The 22,679-nt window shown below is 56.2% G+C and overlaps 1 protein-coding gene across 1 annotated transcript in view; it reads left to right on the top strand.

Moving 5' to 3' along the window:
* Positions 1-22,679, top strand: part of Adgrl1 (adhesion G protein-coupled receptor L1) — a 42,733-nt gene that overhangs the window by 12,124 nt on the left and 7,930 nt on the right. The window contains 12 exon segments of the mRNA XM_005087557.4: positions 2,985-3,146; positions 8,205-8,418; positions 11,940-12,049; positions 15,215-15,229; positions 18,494-19,294; positions 20,037-20,351; positions 20,654-20,757; positions 20,990-21,175; positions 21,396-21,434; positions 21,582-21,765; positions 21,903-22,025; positions 22,390-22,604. Coding sequence (XP_005087614.1) covers positions 3,077-3,146; positions 8,205-8,418; positions 11,940-12,049; positions 15,215-15,229; positions 18,494-19,294; positions 20,037-20,351; positions 20,654-20,757; positions 20,990-21,175; positions 21,396-21,434; positions 21,582-21,765; positions 21,903-22,025; positions 22,390-22,604 — 2,376 coding nt within the window. The 5' untranslated portion in view covers positions 2,985-3,076.

Genomic DNA, 22,679 nt, shown 5'->3' with positions numbered 1-22,679 from the left:
AATTCCAGCCTTAAGAAAACTAGAATAGCCTGGCATGGTAACACACACCTTTAATCTCAGCACTCGGGAGGCCAGAGGCAGGCAGATCTCTGGTTAGAGGCCAGCCTGGTCTACAGAGTGAGTTCCAGGTCAGCCAGGGCTGCACAGGGAAACCCTGTGTTAAGAAGGAAGGCTGGTCTACAGAACCAACAGCTGCTAAGGGATGCTTGGTACACTGGCAAGTGTCTGGAGTTCCAGCTAGAGGGGAGGCTGAGGCAGGAGTGTCAGGAGCCCAGGAGTTCACAAAAGCCTGGGCATCAGAATAGAGACCTTTTACAAGGTAATAGAAACCAGGTGCAGTAGCACGCACTGTGATCCCAGCTTGCAGGAGACTGAGACAAGAGGACAGCTGTGAATGTAAGGCCAAGCCAAGCACTCAGAATGACTCTGTAATTAATCCACTTACTGTGCATCTGGATGGTTTGGGGGCTGCGGGGCAGGTCACAGGTAGAATGAAGGCTTAGCATTCAGGACCAGAAGAAAACACATGCCTTAAATTATGTCATCTTTTATATGTAATGCATATATGGGTGTTTTACGCATGGATGTGCGTCCTCAGTGTCTGGTATCCTAGGGGGGCCCAGAGGCTATTGGATCCCCTGGATTGGAGTTAAAGGTGGTTGTGAGTTGCCAAAGGGGTGCTGGAAACTGAACGGAGGTGTGCTTGACTTCTGAGCCATCTCTCCAGCTCCTGTGTTTCAGTTTTTGAAAACACAATAATCCCTCTGCCCTCAGGAAGCCTAGAGTGTTTAGACAGAAGGGCACAGTGCGGACAGACCCTTGACTCACTCCTGAGCTGGGACGGGCTGAGGAAGAGCAGGCAAGGGTCTGTGGACTTCTGAGGTCTGGACCTGGCAGGTGGCTGCCCCTGCTGGAAAGGAGAGCTTTCCTGTGGTGCGGTCCAGCTGGAGAGCATGCTTGCAACCTCCTTAGGTCATGAGCTGTATGGGGACTGCCTCTGGGGTCTCTGCATTAGGGATGCAGCCTTGGGGGAGGAGAACCCCACCCCATTACTTCCCACCAGATAAGGGTCTGAGCCCACTGGGTGCATGTGGAGATTGTTGCTCTTACAACAGTATAATAGTTTGCCTCCCTTAGGGAGCAGTGCTGCGGAGGTGGTGGAGTGTGGGCCTGGCTCTAGATTGTATCAAGGTGACTCAACTTTGGCGATCTCAACCTACACGGGGCAGGGGCTTCTAGTGGCTCCTGTGAGTGTAGTGAACCAACCCTTTGCAGTTGCATTTCCTCCTGCTAGCAGGGCGGTTGAGAAAGCTCTGGAAGAGGCAGGTGAAAACTGCCGTAACTGCCTGGGAAGTAGAGGTGGGTGAGTGCCAAGGAGGTCCCATCTCTAGTATAGAAATGGCCCACACATGTCCCAGGCCGCCCACGTCTGGACAGCATAGGGAAGACCGTGGCTACATGGTCGGTGGCCTGGTGGTGAGAAGAGAGATGGCCATGGCGGGCACAGAAGGGACAGGACAGACCTCGAGGGAGTTACTGACAGATCGCCACCATGGGAAGGTCACGTTAGGGGTGGCTGGAAGTAGGAGTTAGATGAACGGGCGATGTTTGTGACTTCATGGCACAGGAGCAGGGAGAGTTGTCCTCAGTTTGAGCCCCAAATAAGAAGCCTGTACCTGGGGTGCATAGGAGACTGTCCCAGACTGTACTTGGGGGCTGGGGGCTTCTTCGAAGGAGAGGTGGGGTTGACGGGTCAGCCGGTGCCTGAGGAGTAGGTGGTAGTTGAGCTCTGAGATGAACCTCATCACAAGTCCTTTAGCCCTGGCAGGTGAGGGGCAGGGTAGGGTCTGCACACAGAGGTAGACCTGCCTTGGAGCTTATCAGGGAGATGGCAGGAGGGGAAACAGTAGGTCTGAGATTCGGTCAACAAATATGACTTCCCAGTATGTAGGGCCTGCTCTACAAGGTGGGTGTGTTGGTCATGACAATCTAGATCCCCAGATGGGCAGTTTCCTCACCAGATAATCAGTTACATATGAGCAGAATGACAGCCAGCCCCGGGACCTGGGGCTGCACGCAGAGGGAAAGACTCATGAAAAGGCCTTGGAGCAGGGCCTGGGTGGAACAGAGTGGGGAAAGGGTCATTGGTAGGTGGTTTCTCAAAGACTTTAAAATGGGAGGAGTGGTGAGGCTGTGTTGAGGGATCCCAGACAGGAGTGGGAGGTGGGACACCTCTCTCTCTCTCTCTCTCTCTCTCTCTCTCTCTCTCTCTCTCTCTCTCTCTCTCTCTCTCTCTCTCTCTCTCTCTCTCTCTCGCACACACACACACACACACACACACACACGATGGTGCTTCCTCTGCTGTCGGGTGAAGTTGATGGCTCTAGGCTGTAGCGGCCTGAGAACTGGGGTGCGGACATCCCAGGAGCAGAGGGGAGGGGAGGGAGGAGCAGCAAGTCAGAACTGAGGTCCTAGGAGGAGCCTGTGACACCCTGATCTCCACTTCCTCTCCTCCCACTCCGCCTGCCTGTCTCCTACTCACCCCGAGAGTCCCCTAGAAAGGAAAGAGGGGACTTGGGTGTCCCTGGTCCCCTATCTGTGGCGCCAGCCAGCTGGATTCTAATTAGCTGCCAGAGCAGAGAGACAGGAAGCAGAGGGTAGGGGCGGGGCTGGATTTCTGCCTGAAGCCAAGACTGGAACCAGGTTGGAACCCCTTGCCCTCTGGAGGGATGAGGATGCTTGGTGGTGGAGGGGAGTGGGCAGGGCAGGGTTTAGGCATGAGACTGAAGCTGCTTTGGTGTGGGTGGGTGGTCAGCAACCATGCTGACCCATCACGCTGCCGCCATTGGAGAGGAGGGATCAGAGCTGGTGAGAGTGACCCCGGAACAGAGCAGTGCCACCCCAGTGCAGGAAGGGTCCACAGACTCCCTCTGGGCTTGCCAAGATCAGCTCCTGCCCAGGATCATTCTGCTGTCCTCCCTCAGGCTGGTGGGCTAGGCCGTGGTACCCTGGTGATGCGGGGCGAGGCCCCACACACAGTCCGCTGAGAACCCTGCACCCGCCCCTGGCCTTCGCCATGGCCCGCTTGGCTGCAGCACTCTGGAGTCTCTGTGTCACCACTGTCCTCGTCACCTCTGCTACCCAAGGTAGGTGCTGTCTGGGCTAGGGAAGGGCTGGGAAATATGTACCACAGCCTCCACCCCAGATAAAGCTGGACCAGGCCAGAGGGAACCTGGTGATACCACCGTTGGCAGGCACCACTGAGGGGTGTTAAGCCCCCAGCAGGCCGGTGCACTAGGTGCTGTCTTGCTTGGGGACTTCTAGGACTAAGACAGGCCTTCTGGGGGGCAGCTGTCTCCCCCCCTCCCGCCCATCGCTCGTCACATCTCTGAGGCTCACTGGGACCAAGGCTTAATTAAAGCATGCCTGCTGACGTTTATTTAAAAACAACTAATTACCCAGCTCCGGCCTGGGACCCTGCGTATGCCACAATTAGTGCCCCAAGCCTGCTGCCCACTGTTGACATTGCTTAGTTACCATCCCCAGCTGTGTGCAGGGCAATAGGAGTGAAGAAGGGGTCTGTTGGCCTGACGGTCCCCCTCCCCACCTTGCCAGTCCCGCCCTCTGGAAAGGCAGCCTCGTTCTGAAGCCTTGGCAGGGTCTTGTTGGCTGGTGACCCAGTCTCCCTAGTGCCCCAGTTCCGGGCCCAGCCCCTGCTAGGCCAGGAGGGGCTGCCTCCACCCCCAGCCCCATGTGAGCCAGCCCTCCACCCCCGGCCTCCCTCCCTGACTGGGGAAGCTAAAATTAGAGGAGGAAGCAGATGGCTCGACAGGAGACATGGGAAACTTTCTCTCAGCTGGGGCTCTGCTCACCCCCAGAAACCCAAGGGCCTGGCTGCTATAACCCCCGGGGACTCTTGTCAGCATTAGATGGACCCTGTCTCTGAAGAGGGGCTGGCTGGGGCCTTGCCCATAATGCAAGCATCTTTCATAGTGCTTAGCTTACTCCATGCCGGGGGTCCCCGACACCTGCAGCTCCCACTTTCCTGCACTCAGTGTGGCCGGGCTGCAACCAGTGTCCCAGGGTGGTTGCACATGTCAACCCTGGATCCTAAGAAATACCCACAACGAGAAAATGAGCATCTTGTCAGCACATTACCTGTAGATTAACCTCTGGTGGTAGCAGAGAGACCAGGGACCCATTAGGTTCCTTGGAGCTACCAGCCAGGCCAGGAAGCAGCAGGGTGGGGACTTAGAGCTGTACTGTGTAGCTCTGATTGTCACAGGGAGTCCCCTCATATGCACATCTCTGGTGTGGAGCAGCATGCTCAGAAACGCAGGCTGAGTGTGTTGTAACACCTGGGGGCACGGGGGGGGGGGGGTTCAAGGCTAGCCTTGACTCCTTAGACTCTGAGGACACTTGGCTATGTGTGAGCTTGTTTCAAAAACCAAAACAAAGAACAATCCCTTTGGTTTAGAATCCCCGATGTCTGGTTGTGACCTGTGGATGGGTGCCCATTTTACACCTTGGGAAAACAAAGCTTGGGGAAGCTACTGCTAGTGGCTGTCTGAACTTAGGCGTGCAAAAGTTAGACATGGTGGCACATGCTTGTAATCTCAGAATTTGGGGGAAGTTAGGCAAGAAGACCCCAGGTTTCAAATCAGGCTATACAGCAAGACCCTATTCCCAGCAAGCAGGCAGGTCCAGCTCAGTGACAGAGTGGTTGTCTAGGTTCAGTCCACTCCTTGTGCGGTGTGTGGTGGTGTGGTGTGGTGTGGTGGTGCGGTGTGTGGTGTGGTGTGGTGTGTGTGTGGTGTGTGGTGTGGTGTGCTGGTGTGGCGGTGTGTGGTGGTGTGGTGTGTGGTGGTGTGGTGTGCTGGTGTGGTGGTGTGGTGTGGCATGTGGTGTGGTGTGGTGTGTGGTGGTGCGGTGTGTGGTGTGTGGTGGTGTGGTGTGTGGTGGTGCGGTGTGTGGTGTGGTGTGTGTGGTATGTGTGGTGTGTGTGGTGGTGTGTGGTGTGGTGGTGGTGTGTGGTGTGGTGTGGCATGTGGTGTGGTGTGTGGTGGTGCGGTGTGTGGTGGTGTGTGTTGTGTGTGGTGGTGCGGTGTGTGGTGTGGTGTGTGGTGGTGTGTGGTGTGGCATGTGGTGTGGTGTGGTGTGTGGTGGTGTGGTGTGTGGTGGTGCGGTGTGTGGTGTGGTGTGGTGTGTGGTGGTGTGGTGTGTGGTGTGGTGTGGTGTGGCATGTGGTGTGGTGTGGCGTGTGGTGTGTATGTGTGTGGTGTGGTGTGTGTGGTGTGGTGTGTGTGTGGTGGTGTGTGTGTGGTGTGTGGTGTGGTGTGGTGTGTGGTGTGTGTGTGTGGTGGTGTGGTGTGGTGGTGGTGTGTGGTGTGTGTGTGGTGTGTGTGTGGTGTGGTGTGGTGTGGTGGTGTGGTGGTGTGGTGGTGTGTGTGGTGTGTGTGGTGGTGTGGTGTGGTGTGGTGTGGTGGTGTGGTGTGGTGTGGTGTGTGGTGGTGTGGTGTGTGGTGGTGTGTGGTGGTGGTGTGTGGTGGTGTGGTGGTGTGGTGTGTGGTGTGTGGTGTGGTGTGTGTGTGGTGTGTGGTGGTGTGTGGTGTGGTGTGTGGTGTGTGTGGTGGTGTGTGGTGTGGTGTGTGGTGTGTGTGGTGTGTGTGGTGTGTGGTGGTGTGTGGTGTGGTGTGTGGTGGTGTGGTGTGGTGTGTGTGTGGTGTGTGGTGTGGTGTGTGTGGTGGTGGTGTGTGGTGTGGTGTGTGGTGGTGTGTGGTGTGGTGGTGTGTGGTGGTGTGGTGGTGTGTGGTGTGGTGTGGTGTGTGGTGTGGTGGTGTGGTGGTGTGTGGTGTGGTGTGTGGTGGTGTGGTGTGTGTGTGGTGTGGTGTGTGGTGGTGTGTGTGTGGTGTGTGGTGTGGTGTGTGGTGTGGTGTGGTGTGGTGTGTGGTGTGGTGTGGTGTGTGGTGGTGTGTGGTGTGGTGTGTGGTGGTGCGGTGTGTGGTGTGGTGTGGTGTGTGGTGTGGTGTGTGGTGTGGTGTGTGGTGGTGTGGTGCTGTGTGTGGTGGTGTGGTGTGTGGTGGTGTGTGGTGTGTGGTGTGTGTGGTGTGGTGTGTGGTGTGGTGTGTGGTGGTGTGGTGTGTGTGTGGTGGTGTGTGTGTGGTGTGGTGTGGTGTGTGGTGGTGTGTGTGGTGTGGTGGTGTGTGGTGTGGTGTGTGGTGGTGCGGTGTGTGGTGTGGTGTGGTGTGTGGTGTGGTGTGGTGTGTGGTGGTGTGTGTGTGGTGTGGTGGTGTGGTGTGGTGTGGTGTGGTGTGTGGTGGTGTGTGTGTGGTGTGTGGTGGTGTGGTGTGTGGTGGTGTGGTGTGTGGTGGTGTGTGGTGTGTTGTGTGGTGGTATGGTGTGGTGTGGTGTGTGGTGGTGTGTGGTGTGTGGTGCGGTGTGTGGTGTGTGGTGTGTGGTGTGGTGTGGTGTGTGGTGTGGTGTGTGGTGTGGTGTGGTGTGTGGTGGTGTGGTGTGTGGTGGTGTGTGGTGGTGTGTGGTGGTGTGGTGTGTGGTGGTGTGGTGTGGTGTGTGGTGTGTGGTGTGGTGGTGTGTGGTGTGGTGTGTGGTGTGTGGTGTGTGGTGGTGTGGTGTGGCGTGGTGTGTGGTGGCGGTAGGAGGCTCCAGACCACTCTCGCTTGTGACAATGCTAACTTGGTAATTCATTCAAAGGATTAGCAACATCCAGAGGCTCCTGTGCTTAGGGACAGCTTTTTGCAAGGGAAGACAGATTCAACCCAGTCTGGTAAAGGTGTTTGACATGGAAGAGTAAAGATCCGCGCAGTTCTGCAGTGGCCTCTGTCTCGACAGAAGTCCCATCATAGCCTTGGTTGATGGCCTTCATGGCAGCCACTGCCCCTCCAGAGCCCCACCCCAGTCCTGTCATCAGGGGACTTGTCTGCTAAAACAGCCACAGCCTTTGTCCCAGCAATCAGGAGACCAAAGGCCCACCCACAGTCATGGCACCAGCCCAACTGGTCCTGCCGAGGTCTCCTCTGCTTGCTGTAGCGCCCCTCCCCCCATGTCTGCATTTAATCTGCCCTGGATGATGCGTGTGTCAGGTGACAGCACAGCCCTGATGTCCTAGCTGTTCATGAGACTGAGGTAGGAGGACCATAGTTCCAAGGACAATCTAAGCAGGTCAGTGAGGTACCATCTCAGAATGAAAGTTGTGGCAGAGCACCTGCCTGAGGTGTGTGACGCCTCAGGCTCTATTACTAGTATTGCAACAATAACAATAAAATATACCCCAGGTACTCCCCTATTTGTAAGGATCCTGACAGACTGCACTGGGATTTTTTCACAGCTTGATTTTAAATTGATCTCAACTGAAAAAAAAACAACGGTATCTCTAAGCCAGATGTGCTAGTTCACACCTGTCATCCCAGCATTTGTGGTGTGCTGCACACATCTGTCAGTCATCCCAGCATTTGTGAGGCTGGGGGCAGGGAGGAGGACTATTGTAGGTTTGTGACCAGCCTGGGCTACCAACTGAGTTCAAGGTCGGCATAGGCTACATTGAGACTTTCAGAGGGAGAAGTACGTATGTGTGTGCACGCGTGCACAAGTGTGTGCTAGGTGTGGTGACACACCATAGTCCTAGGGAGGTAGAGGGAGAAAATCGGTTTAAGGCTATGTTGAAAGTTTGAGGCTAGCCTAGGTCACATGAGACCCTGCCTTAGTTGGGGGTTGGGAGAGAGAAATAAAAACAAAAGACCCTATCTCCAAGTATAGTCAGTTTCTGAAGTACTGGGGCTTTGTTCTTCAATTCAGCCTAAGATTTTGGGGGATAGGGCTGGTAAGATAGCTCAGGTATTTGCCACCAAGCCTGGCCTGAGTTCGGTCCCCAGTACCACTGGTTAGAAAGTACCGGTGACCTCCACACGCCTACCCTCAAACATATACACAAATGTTAAAAGTTGTTTTGAAAGAATTTGGGGACACACATTTGTAACTGGCTCACAATGTCCAGGGTAGTGTTTACTCTTACCAGGCAAGGCATTCATTACAGGGTGAAGAGGGGTCAGCTCTGTCTAGGCCAGGCTGTCCCTTCCTCCACGGGGTTAAAACTCAGTGTCACCTTACAGCCATAGGCCTGACATTCACATAACCAGCTTCCCAGCCTGGCTAAGCTGGCAGGCTCACTGTCCACAACTGTTCTGCAGGCCTGAGCCGGGCTGGGCTCCCATTTGGACTGATGCGCCGGGAGTTAGCATGTGAAGGCTACCCCATCGAGCTTCGGTGCCCAGGCAGTGATGTCATCATGGTGGAGAATGCTAACTACGGGCGCACAGATGACAAGATCTGCGATGCCGACCCTTTCCAGATGGAGAACGTGCAGTGCTACCTGCCCGATGCCTTCAAAATCATGTCACAGAGGTGAGTCTACTTGCTGACCTCCGTGTGTCCCACGGACAGTGTCCCCCAACTCACTAACCCCCACAGATAAGTGGTTCTCAACCCTCCTGATGTTGTAGCCCTTTAATACAGTTGTATTGTGGTGGCTCCCAACCATAAAATTATTTTGTTGCTGCCTCATAACTGTAGTTCTGCTGTTACAAATCATAATGTGAGTATCTGATGTGCGTGCCCCTTTTGGAGTTATGACCCACCGGTGTAGAACCACTGCCACCCACGCTTGCTCATCCCTCTTGCACCTCCAGAAACTTATTCCAAGACCTTTGGTGGCAGGAGGAAGCCTGCAGAATCAAAGCAAAGCTATGCTTCCAAAGAAAGGAGAGACAGCTCTTCGTAGCTCACAGAAGTGTGTGCGTGCGTGTGTGTGCGTGTGTGTGTGCGTGTGTGCGTGTGTGTGTGTGTGTGTGTGCATGTTCTTGTGCATGTACAGAGGGTGATTTCATGAGAGTGTGTGTGTGTGTAAATGTGAAGCTTGTGTTTGTGTCTCTGAGCAGGTGTGGGTGTGAATAAGGAGGTGACCCAGGCTGGGGCAGCCCACATAGGAAGCTGCACAACCTACTGGAATAGTCAGTGTATCTCAAGCCTTTAGTTTCTCCACAAGCACCTGGGAAAGGGCCTCCTGCCTGCTCTCTCTTGTCCATTATTGTCCATTCTTCTTATGTGGCAGGTATCAGTGGACACCTGAGTCAGATCCTATCCCTCTGCTAGAGCATTCTCAGGTTCCCACCTTCCTCCGCTAAAGCCAAAGCCTTCCTGAGGCTAGACGTGTGCTGTGTGGCTGGCCCTGACCACTGACGTCCTGTCCTGTACATTCTCAGTCCAGACATGCATGGCAGCTCATTGTAGAGCGCTGCCTGGGTTCAGTTCAGTACTGCAAAATCAGCAAGCCTGAGGATGCATCAGAGCCTGCACCCCTGTAGCATACAGGCTCCCAGCCTTGTATTCTGCTGTGTCACACCCCTATGGGGTCTATGAGGTGTGTCACACCCAGCTAACCTGCCCTGTTAGCTGGGAAGTGGCAAACCAACCTCTGGGTTTTTCTAGAAACATGAGTATATTCCTTCTGCTTAGAATGCTGTCCCTGCAATCCAAGTGTCTGTTCCTATGTTTCCTTGTGTCTGTCTACCTAACTGAACACTTACACACTCTGAAACTGCAGGCCTCTTCCCTACTCCTGACCCCTTTAGAACTCTGCCTTCCACCCACATTCCCATGAGATATGTTGTCTTTGCTTGGTGCTTTCTCGCCTGTCCTCCCTAACCCTAACCCATTTGGCCCTACAGGGACAACAGACCTTGTCCCTTACCACTATGGCTATGACCAGGTCCACAGCAGACATTCACTGAATCTTGATGCCCGAGAGGTCAGAGTTCAGGACCCACTCCCTGGCCTGTAGCATGGGAGGAGGAGGAGGAGGTGGAGGAGGAGGAGGAGGAGGAGGAGGAGGAGGAGGAGGAGGAGGGAGGCAGGCTGGTCAGAGGAGGGGACATCAGGGAGATGGGTGACCAGGGTGCCTCCCCCATGGCTCCATTCCTCTTGACACCTTGTCCAGGCTCCCAGCCCTGACTGAGGCCTCACCACCTTCCTTGGTTCCTCTCCACAGTCTCCACAGCTAGGACAGTCACGGCTGCTCACCTCCACACGGGAGGCTGAGTGTGTGGCGATTGGGCCATGGGGCGAGATGAGACCTCAGGATCCTCTGGGGAAGGGCTTGATGGCCTTGCTTCTTCTCCTAATGCTCCCACTCTGTACAGCTCTCGGTCTGTCAGGGTCACCGTTAAGCTGCCGTGACAGATACCACAGGGTAGCTGGCCCAACCTTCACTGGGCCTTAGTGTTTCCACCTCCTTAAAGTCCTACCCCTTAAAGACAAATGCCACACGCGCTCTCAAAGCAGGGAGCTGGGGTGCCACTCAGGGCCTTGCACATTCTAGATGACCACTCTGCCACTGGACTACACTCACCCCCGAAATTCACGCCGGCTTGTGCATTACCACCTCAGCTTAGTTGCAGAGCGTCCCATCACTCCAAAAGGAAAGCCCTTACCAATGCCAGTTGCTTCACAATCTCCTGTCGCCCTGCTGTGTTCTCTGCCCAGAGGTTTGCCGCCAGCATTACCGTTGATACCGTGGGAGTCAGCACCGTATCCCTTTTCCTGTCAGATAGCATTCCAGCATATGGGCAGGCCACGTTTTTGTTCCTCCATTCCACCATGGGCCAACTTTTGGGTTATCTCCCCCTGTTGGTGGATGTGGGCAATGCAGCCATGAATGTGTGTTCACACTTGCTATAAATTCTGTAGGGCACATTGCTAAGTTGTATGAGGACACTGCTATGTTTGTTTGTTTTGGTGGTGATTTTTTGTGTTGGTTTTGGTTTCTTGAGACAGGGTTTCTCTGTATAGCTATGGTTGTCCTAGAACTTGCTCTGTAGACTAGGACAACCTCACTCACAGAGATCCACCTGCCTCTGCCTTAAAGGTATGAGCCATCACTGCCCAGCCACTGCCGTGTTTTAAAGAAACAGAGCAGTGTTGGGCGGGTGGATAACATCAGACCTTTCCGTGCCTCATTCTCTATTTACTCCCCAGCCTGTTGCTGCTTTCTTTATACTTCCTGGTCCCAGGAATACTAGAGGCAGATTCAAGGTATTTATCACTTACACTTACCTTGCCTGGCCACTCCAAGGACCTGGGGCAGCGTTGGCTGCGTTTATTTTCTCTGTGATCATGATCGTACACCTCATGGAAACAACTTGGGGAGGAAGGGGTTCATTTTGGCTCCTGGTTTCAGAGTTCAGTCCATCACTGTGTGCATGGGTGTGCGTGTGTGTGTGTGTGTGTGTGTGTGTGTGTGTGTGGACACTTTGCTGCCTTCCTCCTTTCTTCCTTTCATTGCATTAGTCGAGACCCTCAGACCATTTGGGGTGGGTCTATTTGCCTGGCTTAATCTCCTCTGGCATGACCCTCAGAGACATACCTCGAAGCCTACCTGACCAGTCTGGGCAGTCCAGCTGACAGTGAGGATGAACCATTGCAGGCACCTTGACTGGGCACATGCTATGGTCATAGTAATATGAAAAAGCAGGGAGTGGTGGCAGGACTAGGACTGAGGATGCCCTTACAGGGGACCGTCTGTGGGAGTGCAGCCACTAAATGCGGACGAGCGTCTGTGATGGTATCTTATAGTTGTAAACCAGGCCTCCTTTCCATACTAGCCAGACCCCTAAGAGGCTGGCAAGGACTTGGGGTCAGGGACCCACGGTGGAGATCGAAGAGTCTTCCTGGCTGTGCTGCCTCAAATCTCAGTCACTGCAGAGCATGGCGGTGTCCAGGAAGAGCCAAGGCAAGCACGACAGGCATTTAGTCCTCTGTGGATGCAAAGCAGGCAGAAAGTAAAGCTGCCCCCCCTTCCTGGCTGGAGCGGTACGCTTGCCTCCTGACCCTGGAGCCTTCTGGGTCTGAATCCGTTTTCCTTTCTCTAGGTGTAATAACCGAACCCAGTGTGTGGTGGTGGCCGGCTCTGACGCCTTTCCTGACCCCTGCCCTGGAACCTACAAGTACCTGGAGGTGCAGTACGACTGTGTCCCCTACAGTGAGTCATCTTGTTCTGCTGCCTTGGGCCCTTCCCCCACAGAGCAAGGAAGAAGTGCCCTGACCTAGCACATGTGCACACATCCATGGGGCTGGGCAGAGGTAGCAGGCTTGACCCCGCTTTGACGCATTCTTCTTGCAGATGCTTGCCGCATTTGCTGGCTGCGCTCCCTCAGACTGTCCCCTCCTGTAGGGGCGTCTTTAGTTCTAGTCACCTGCCCATCCCTGCTTCCTCACATGCCCTTTACCCGCTGAAGCCCTTCCAAGCCACACTCCCACAGCATGCTGGCATCTCTCTGGCCTTCTGACCACTAGGCCTCCCTGTTCCACACCGTTTCTCCTCCTGCCATGGACACACCTGACCTTTCTCAGTTTCCTCCACACCCACTCCTGACCCTTCCACATCATAAAAGCCAAAGACATCTTCCAAGGTTCCTAACTACTAGTTTCTTTATCTATTACCCTGAGAACACTTCCTGTCTGCAAAGGAAGTACTGCCTTGTTGGAATGACAGTACCCCCAAGAAGATGATTTTGGGGAGCCAAGAGCCCAACTATCCTCCATCTGACTGAGGGGGCAGAGAGAGGCAGGGTTGCTCATCCTCAACACCTACCCCCTAGCATCACCAGTCTTCCTGTCTGCTCTCCTCCCCCCACCGCCCCGCCCGTCCTCACCCGGCTTCACATAGCCAGTCTGGAGGTAGGGAAGGCCTCTAGGCAAAAGGGGGGGGGAGGCAGCACCATCGGGTGTCCAAGTGAGGGGCAGGGGAGCAGGAACCTCACAACTCTGCCTCCTCTCCCTCCCTCCCAGCTTTCCCCCCCCACCCCTCCAACCTTTGATTTCTCCTTCCAGGTGAATCCGGATGACGGGTGAACGGGATCACTCCCTGCCTGTGTAACCTTCTTTTAGTCTCCGCCCTTTCCTTTCAGTGCCTGAGGGGGATGCCCATCTGCTCCCCGAAGCCTCCCCACAGCACTGGGGACACTGCCCACCGCAGCTGGGGCAGCAGAGAGGGAGGTGGGACATAACATGTGTCTAGGACAGAGGGCTGGGCAGGCGGAGTGAAATTCAACCATGGCTCCTGACTTGTCTGGCTCTGAAACCTGCAGCAAATGACTTAAAATTTCTCCGGGTGCTGCAGACGGAGGCGTGAGTCCTGGAGATCGGGAGTGTGACAAGCGCTAGGCCCTGCGGCCAGAGTCTGCTCCCAGGAGCAGAGCCCCGAAGGCAGAGGCTGCGACTTCACCCCCCCCAGCGCCCATCCCCGAGCCTGATTCAAGATGTGCTCAGTGATGGTACGGACGCCCTACCCACCACCTGAGCCTCTTAACTCACCTGTGATGCGGGAGGGGGTCAGAAGCCGGCCCTGAGTGCTTCGAGGAATAGAGTCAGCAGGGGACCCAAGCTACTTTGTGCTCCAGGCCATAGGTTCTCAGGGAACGGCAGCTGCATGGCCTCCTCTGTGTGGCTTCTCTTCTGAACCTCAGTTTCCACAGCTGTAGACAGGGTCCTGGAAGGCCTGGCTGCAAGGGCCTGCACTGTTCCCATGTCCTCATGAGCTCTGGTTGCTGTCACTCTGACTACACTTCGCTTCTAACTAGTTACTATTATTACCATGGTAATCAAAATAAGAATAGCAACATATAACAAACCTACCTCTCTAGAGCAGACAGGACCCAAGACTGGAAAAAGTCCCTGATCCAGGTCCAAAGATCAAACCAAGATACAAGAAAAGAAGAAGAGGCCACAGGCCTTCGGGTGGAGCTTAGAGACCCAGAGCCAAGGCCCCTTGCGTGGCCTAGGAGCACAGCCCAGGAAGATGGGCCCTGGGGTTGAAGGTGGCACAGGGCAGAGACGGCAGCTTTAGACTGGGGAGGGTGCAGCCCTGAGCCTCGGAAGGAGTGTGCACACGGGGCTGTCGTGAGAAGGTGCTGATGCTCAGGCAGAGCTAGTAGGCCCAGTTAAACTATGTCTGCCCCCCAGATAATTGGGGTTGGGGTTCAGAAATAACTAAAGCTAGGAAGAAGACGGGAGCCAGACACACTTCATGACTTTCCCTGAGCATATCCTGAGTGCTAGGTCCTGGGCAAGGCGCTGGGGTCCCTGCAGAACTCAAGCAGGATGTCTGGAGGGGATCAGTTGATCAGCCACAGGGCCCTGGGCTTCAGAGGCTGAGGTGACCCCAGTGCTGGTGAAGGTGGGGCAGGGGTGGGGGCAGGGATCCCACAGATGGGGGATCACTGGAGTGTGGGAACCTCAGACACCGGACTAACACTGGATTTGCTTTGCAGCTGAGCACAGCCTAACTCTCCCTTCCTCCCCAGGTGCCGCCTGTGCGTCATCAAGGGCGGTGGGCAGGGCAGGGTGCAGCTAGGGCTCCTGGGCCCTTGGTGGACTGGGCAGAGCAGCTGAACCTTGAGACACCCCTCCCCCCGGAGTATAGGAGCCTGTCTGCCACATGCTGTCCAGCCCAGTCTGTGTCCCCTCCAGATCTGTGCCTCCTGTCTCCCCTACCCTGGCTCTGTCCAAGGCCAGGGGCACCCACCTGCCTGCCTCTGTTGTTCTGTGTCTGGCTCTGCTGCCCTCTCTGTGCGTTTCGGGGTCTGGAGGGCTTAGGGGAACACAACTGGACTCAGGTGGGGCTACTCAACGGGGGGCTCAGTCTGTGCCCTCAGCTGGGAAGGGTACCCAGACCCCAGAGATACTGAACCCTCTCAACCCCTGGTTCTAGCAGGGGATTGGCACACAGGGTGGAGAGGAGCCCTGTGGTTCCTATATTCCCCACTGCCTGGTGTCCCCCTAGCCAGAGTTCAGCTCCTAGCTGGGGCTCCTCTCTACACATGGGGCCCTCCTGTCTGAGGGCTCTGTCCACCTGCCTGTCTGTACCATGCCCAGTCTTTTCGTCTCTTCCCTCCCATGTGTCTCCCCTGTCCCTTCTCACTGTCTCCTCAGCACCCTCTCACCCCATCCTACCCCAAAAAAAAGGGACTTGGGGGTGGGGGCTGAGATGATGCTACCGAAGGGGTTGGGAAAACAGGAGGAAAGACAGGAAGAGGGGGCGTGTGGCCAGAAAAAAACGAAAGCAATTTAATCTTTTTTTTCTCTTTTTTTTCTTGCACATTTTTTTTCAATTTGTTTTCTCTCTCTCTTCCGATGCTTAAAGTAGAAGTGGAGCAGAAAGGTAAACGCACTGTTGCCAATGCCAAACCCTAACTCACACTTTGTTCCGCCCTGTACCATACTCATGTGGCCCGCCCTCCCTCCCTCCCCTTCTTCTCCCCCACCCCACTTGGTCCAGTGATTTCCCTGCCCTGGGTGTCCTCCCAGCACAGCTGGGCTGGCCCTGGTGCTGCAGCACCACCAAGGCCAAGGTCACGGCCATGGGCTTCTCCACCCTCCAGATACTCACCGAAGCTCCTCTCTGAGCCTGGGCAAGATACTCACCCCACTCCTACACCCGACTCTCTTTTCTCTCTCTCCTCTTTCCTCTCTCTGTACCTCTTCTGGTCCCTGGTCCCTGCAGGGTACCTGACCTCATCTCTCATTTCTTTTGCCTCCCTTAGGAGAAATGTGTAAGCATCCAGGCGGGTGGGGAGGGAGGGGCTCCCCAGCCCCCACAGGCACCGATAGAGGTCTCTCTGTCTCTCCTTCCCTCCCTCCTTCCTCTTACTTTCTCTCACCTCCTCTCTCTCCTCTCCTGTGCCCCTGTACCTAATGCAAAGTGTTTCTGGTAGAGGGTGGTGGGATGGAGGGGACACTTTTTCCTTTGGGGGACCAGATTTCTCATCTCTCTCTGGCTCCTGGTGGCTTAAGTTCTTCTGGTTTGGCGTTTCCAAGGCCCAGAGCTGTTGTGGAGCACAGAGAACAAGTTTCCTCACCCTCCACCCCTTCTGACCAGCCGGGTCCAGTCCTGGGGAGGGTTGACAGCTATCCCAAGCCCCCGGGACCCTGGGCCAGGGTGGGGCGGGGGCGGGACTCCTGGAGAGGGCGGAGTGGGTTCTGTCTCGCACACTTGCAAAGCTGCAGTCAGGGTTTCTTCCGGGCTGATGTGGGCGAGGACGAGGGAGGGGTGGGGGTCACAGACTCGCTCTGGGGACTTCCACAGGCACCATAATTTCTTGCAGGGAGCCCCGTGGTAGTAAGTGTGGCTATCTATCACGGGCTAGGGAGTTAAGGGTGACCTGCTAGTAGTAGAGCAGGAGGCAGTGGACAGACAATGAGATGGCCCCTCAGGGTCCCTTTTGCCTAGAAATTAAGGTGGTCTGTGGAGGATCCCCTGCCAGGGAGGTGGGCGGGGTCCCTCTGAGCTGCTCCCCTCACCTTTCCTTCCCACCTTGCCCATCTCAGAGGCTGGGTGCCACCCCTCCCTTGCTCTCCCGAGTCAGCCCTGCACTGGCCACTCTTCTCGCAGGCTTGGAGCTACGGCACTGGATCTCCTCTCTGGGTCGGGCTGGGGAAGGGAAGAGGTGTTGGGAGCTGAGTGCTGAGGTGGGGTCCTTGCTGCCCAAGGCCCCTGACAGGCCCTTCCTCATCTCTTCCCCGTCCTTGGGATGACTCTAACTGTGTTTTCCTCCCCTGGTACCCTCTGACCAGCTCAGGTCCTCTTCATGAACACACACCCCTAGTAGGGGTTTTATGGGATGGAGGGGGAACCTGGGGAACAGAAAAAAGGACGGGGCCAGATTGTCTGGTCAGAGGGTACAGACATAACCGATGGGAAAGCCAGGGCTTACAGCCTAGGCCTAACTCGTGCTAAGGGGCTGTGTTACTGGCTGCCTTGGACCTAGGGACCTAGAGCCAAGCTGCCCTTAGCACGATGGTGTGGGGTGGGGGCCACAGATTGCTCCCCTCTCCCAACCAAGTTAGCCTGCTGATACAAGCCAGGCTGGAAATAGGCACTAGGCCTGGCTCCTACCCAAGGATCCTTCACTACTGAAGCTGCCCACCATGCTGGGCAAGTCATCCCAGCCCTCCCTGTGTCCCTGGGGCTAGCTGCTTTGGTGATGGACCAAGCAGGAGCAGAGAATTCACCGTAGATCCACAAACACCCACCCTGCAGCCCTGGCCTGCCTGTGGGTTCTGTCATGGAGAACGGAGAAGGCGGTGCCAGCCCTCCTGAAGGGAAGGGCTCCTGTCCCCCAGCACTTGGGAGAGAAGAGGGGGGCACACTGCCCTGCTGAGTCACTAGGGTAGGCTAGGAACAGGTGGTGCTGGGCTGTGAGGGGCAGGGGTGGGCAGGCCAGTGGTGCCAACGAGATGCAGTCGAGGTTTTCCTCTTTTCAGGGAATGGGGGGGTGGGGCGGGGCCCCCACCTTTCTGACATCAGCGCTGCCTTGGTCCCTCCTCCCGAGCCCGGGATGGTCACAGGTAAATCGGGGTCCGGGGCAGGGGAGGTGGGGGGCCGGCTGGGGTGGGCTGGGGCTTTATCCTAGCACCTGGTTCCCTCCCTTGCCCCCTCCGAGCTGGACCTGGGACTGCCCCTGGAAGGGACTCTCAGTCGGGCCTGGGCCTTGGAGTGAATTCTCTGCTCACCCCCCTCTCTCTCGCCAGCACTAACCTTCTCTTCCCAGGTGGTCTCCAGAGCGCCTCCCTTGGAGCCAGGACTTGTGGACACACACACACCCCTCCTTGTCTCTCTTCCCTCTGCGCAGCTCCCTCGCCCCAAATGTCCCGGGAGTCCTGTTCTCCATGCCCACTCCACCCTTGTGTAACAGTGTCAGTGTGCTTCTGAGCCTGACCCCACCAGAGACCCTGCCAGCTGGGGCAGGACTGGACTTCTCCTAGCCTAACCTGGGAGCTGCTTCCTCCATCCTTTCCTCAGACAGCTGCAGGGACCTGAGGAGAGAATAGACAGCCCTAAGCCTCCCTGCCAGAGTGGGTGTGGAAACATCACTCTACCTTGCAGCTTTTGGAGGAAGAAAGTGAAGTTTTTGGGTTTTTTTGTTTTGTTTTGTTTTTTAAAGTCCATCCCTGCATGGTTGGTGAAGGATGGGATCCCAGCCCCTAGTTCTTCCACAGAGACAAAGAAGGGAGGCCAGGGTGCTGACACCTGAACCTTTAGGCTAGGTGGCACTGCCCAGAGGTTCCCACCTCCTACCCCTCCATGCCCACTCTGGGAGAGCTCTGGCCAAATCCTTTGTCCCCAGCCTGTGGGGTCTCTAGCAGCCAAGGAAGGGAAGAGGGCTCCACCTCCCCACACTAACCCTGCTCTTGATGGTCTCCAGGGTTCACAGCTCCAGGGAGAGGGGCAGCTGGGCAGGGTGGGATTCCCCGCCCACAAACCCCCTTCCCGTCACCAGCCCGACCAAGCAACCATGACTGCAGCAGCAGGAGGGGACAGCATGATTTCCTCCCCCACCGTGTGACCAACTTGCCTCTCTCTCCCCTCTCTCCTTGCCTCTGCTCCTCCCCACCTCCTCCCTGCCCACCCACCCACCCGGCCCAGTCTTCGTGTGCCCAGGGACCCTGCAGAAGGTACTGGAGCCCACCTCCACACATGAGTCAGAGCACCAGTCTGGTGCGTGGTGCAAGGACCCACTGCAGGCAGGTGACCGCATCTACGTCATGCCCTGGATACCCTACCGCACGGACACACTGACTGAATATGCCTCCTGGGAGGACTATGTGGCTGCTCGCCACACCACCACATACCGACTGCCCAACCGTGTGGATGGTACCGGCTTTGTAGTCTACGATGGTGCAGTCTTTTACAACAAGGAGCGCACGCGCAACATCGTCAAGTACGACTTGCGGACCCGCATCAAGAGCGGTGAGACAGTCATCAACACAGCCAACTACCATGACACCTCACCCTACCGCTGGGGAGGCAAGACCGACATTGACCTGGCAGTGGATGAGAATGGGCTGTGGGTCATCTATGCCACCGAGGGCAACAATGGGCGCCTGGTGGTGAGCCAGCTCAACCCCTACACGCTGCGCTTCGAGGGCACGTGGGAAACGGGCTATGACAAGCGCTCGGCCTCCAACGCCTTCATGGTGTGCGGCGTCCTCTATGTGCTGCGCTCTGTATACGTGGACGATGACAGTGAGGCAGCCGGCAACCGCGTGGACTATGCCTTCAACACCAACGCAAACCGAGAGGAGCCAGTCAGTCTCGCTTTCCCCAACCCCTACCAGTTTGTATCCTCTGTCGACTACAATCCCCGAGACAACCAGCTCTACGTGTGGAACAACTATTTTGTGGTGCGCTACAGCCTGGAGTTCGGACCCCCAGATCCCAGTGCTGGTAAGGATGGGTTTTGAGGCATGTAGGCCACTTGTATCCATCACTCCTTGACACCAGGATGTCAGGGCCACTGTAAGCTCTTGAGGGTTAGGAGGTAAGGAAACAGCTGTGGCAAATCCTGTCCACACTCATCACAGTTGCTATTTCAGTGTACCTATGGCTTCGAGGCATGGGGCTCGTTGCACTGGTTTACAGATGAGATCCACGTACTGTGTGACCCAGGCATCTCTCAGGAGGACGGAACTCCAGGACTCTGGGCTCTACCCAGTGACCTGTGCTGCCTGGGCACACTGGTGTGGGGTTGATTAGGGATGGCAGAACCACATGCTCACTGTATTTTCGTTTTTGTCTCCAGCTAGTGTTCCCATCACTAACCCAGAGCAGCCCCAGAGCTCTGGAGAGCCTTAGGCAACCTTTGTAGAAGGGGAGTTGGGTCCCCGCCGAGGGAAGCTGTAGCCAGGTTCCAGGCCCCGGTTGGCTGTGTCACAGATGAGAGGTGATTACATCCAGCAGCTTTGATACACATCTCCAGTCCCTCTGGGAGAGGCACCACAGTGTGCATAGTAGTGCGTTTTTACCCTCTTCTGAGTATGTGGTCTCGTGAATGCAGGGGACCCAGGACTCCTTTCCACCTCAGTGGGTAAAGAAGCTGTCGAGGTGCCAAGGGACGTTGTGCTTGGGCACATTGGTGGGCCTCAGGCGTGAGTGTAACCCTGTCCTGTCTGTCCCCTCTACCTTCCAGGCCCGGCCACTTCACCACCTCTCAGCACCACCACCACAGCGCGACCCACACCCCTCACCAGCACAGCCTCGCCTGCAGCCACCACTCCTCTCCGTCGGGCGCCCCTCACCACACACCCAGTGGGTGCCATTAACCAACTGGGACCTGACCTGCCTCCAGCCACTGCCCCAGCACCCAGCACTCGGCGGCCTCCAGCCCCCAATCTGCACGTGTCCCCTGAGCTCTTCTGTGAACCCCGAGAGGTCCGGCGGGTCCAGTGGCCAGCCACCCAACAGGGTATGCTGGTGGAGAGGCCTTGCCCCAAGGGAACTCGAGGTGAGTACTGGGGCCATAGCTGACCAGGAAGAGCTGGGAGACACACAGGTGTGATCTGGCTACCCGCCTCGGACTAAAGTCGCAGAGCCAGTTTCAGGACAGGTGTGGGACCGACAAATAAGCAGCCCGTGTGGGAGAGGCGTGGTGGAGAAAGCTTTGCAGTGGCTCTTACCTGGGGTGTGGTAACTCTGAGGGGCTAGGGTGGGCTGCCTTGTGCCTTTCCCCAAGTGTCTGTGTCCTCCTCGTCCTCTGCTCTGTCCCCTTGTCATCTCCTTCTCTTTGGCTTTCTTGTCTGTCTACAGGAATTGCCTCATTCCAGTGCCTCCCAGCTCTGGGGCTCTGGAACCCTCGGGGCCCTGACCTCAGCAACTGCACCTCCCCCTGGGTCAACCAAGTAGCTCAGAAGGTACCAGTAACTGCTGCCCTTTGCAGGCAGGCCATCCAGTGCCCAGGGTCAGCAGGAGTGGAAGTAGCTTGGGAGACATAGAGGGCTGTTTTCAGAGCCAAGGGGTCTCCTTTTACCTAACGCTTGTGTGGGAAAGGCTAACAGGGAGAAGAGGGCCTATGCAGACAGGGCATGTGGAGCAGGGCAGGCCGTGCCCAACAGATCTGAGGTCTCTCCTCCCTGCCTCATGCAGATTAAGAGTGGAGAGAATGCAGCCAACATTGCTAGTGAGCTGGCCCGCCACACACGGGGCTCCATCTATGCTGGGGACGTGTCCTCCTCGGTAAAGCTGATGGAGCAACTGTTAGACATCCTGGATGCCCAGCTCCAGGCCCTGCGGCCCATTGAGCGCGAGTCGGCTGGCAAGAACTACAATAAGGTGGGTGCCTGTACCTGCGGCACCCCACAGTGACCAGTGAGGGTGCCGTCAGTACCCCAGGGGCTGCTGGGCCTCACTGCTGCACTGCCTTGAGTAGTCCTCAGAGGTAGTTCCTGAAGGAGGTTTCTGAAGAGTGGTCTATCAGGGCCCCAGTCTGAGTGCTGTGGCTAGGGGGCGCAGTGCCTGGAGCCCACGTGTCACTACCTCCGTCTTTCTCTAGATGCACAAGCGGGAGAGAACCTGCAAGGATTATATCAAGGTGAGCCCAGCGGGGGCGGTTTGTGGGGATAAGGGGCCTTGGCTTCCTGGGGACTTTGGGACTGAAAGGGAGAGGAGAGGACATTAAGACTGTCTCGAGGAACTAAAGAAGGTGGGAGACTTATGGTATTGTCCCTGCCACACACAGGCTGTGGTGGAGACAGTGGATAATCTGCTCCGGCCGGAGGCACTTGAGTCCTGGAAAGACATGAATGCCACAGAACAGGTGCACACAGCCACCATGCTCCTAGATGTTCTGGAGGAGGGGGCCTTCCTGCTGGCTGACAACGTCAGGGAACCTGCGCGCTTCTTAGCTGCCAAGCAGAATGTGGGTGAGTACTGCAGCCACCCCAGGGCCAATCCCCAACTCCTAGGCTTGTGGTTTCACTGTGGGCCTCAGTGTAGCATGAGCCTTTCTTATCTGGGCACACACGCTGATAGCATGTCCTTTCGGCCCCTGCCCTTACAGTCCTGGAGGTGACTGTCCTGAACACCGAGGGTCAAGTGCAGGAGTTGGTGTTCCCTCAGGAGTATCCCAGTGAGAACTCCATCCAGCTGTCCGCCAACACCATCAAGCAGAATAGCCGCAACGGTCAGTGTCCCATGGGGTTTGAAAGCATGGGCACACTGCCCACTTGGCACCTTGATCTTGACTTAGGGAACCAACAGTCGTGTTTTAATCACGGTTTATCTTCTGCTACTATGGATATCCCAAAGCCCTACAGAAAGGTCTGGGTTTGCAGAACTGAGTCCTGGTTCCAAAAGACATTGTGCCCTTTGAGGCTGAGGAAATGGGTCAGAGAGCCAGCTTATGTGTCCTGTCACTTGACATGCCCACTGCTGAACAGTGGCCTTGTGGAAATGGCTTCTGGGCTGCTGCTTCACGTGGGCCACAGCACGGTTTCAGTGTGTGGCCGGGGATGGCCACTGTATCCCCCTGTGCCTGTCTTCCTCAGGTGTGGTCAAGGTTGTCTTCATACTCTATAACAACTTGGGCCTATTCTTGTCCACGGAGAATGCCACAGTGAAGCTGGCCGGTGAATCGGGAACCGGTGGCCCCGGAGGTGCCTCCCTGGTGGTGAACTCACAGGTCATTGCAGCATCCATCAATAAGGAGTCGAGCCGCGTCTTCCTCATGGACCCTGTCATCTTTACTGTGGCCCACTTGGAGGTGAGCTCAGGTGTACCCCTCCCTCCCTGGAGGGGAGGTCCCAGCATCCTTTGTTCCTGGACTACATGTCCCCAT

This window comes from Mesocricetus auratus, unplaced genomic scaffold (genome assembly GCF_017639785.1).
Source record: "Mesocricetus auratus isolate SY011 unplaced genomic scaffold, BCM_Maur_2.0 Super-Scaffold_100081, whole genome shotgun sequence".
NCBI lineage: Eukaryota > Metazoa > Chordata > Mammalia > Rodentia > Cricetidae > Mesocricetus > Mesocricetus auratus.
The sequence above is the reverse complement of the archived record's forward strand: the minus strand, read 5'-3'. Positions and strand labels throughout refer to the sequence as shown.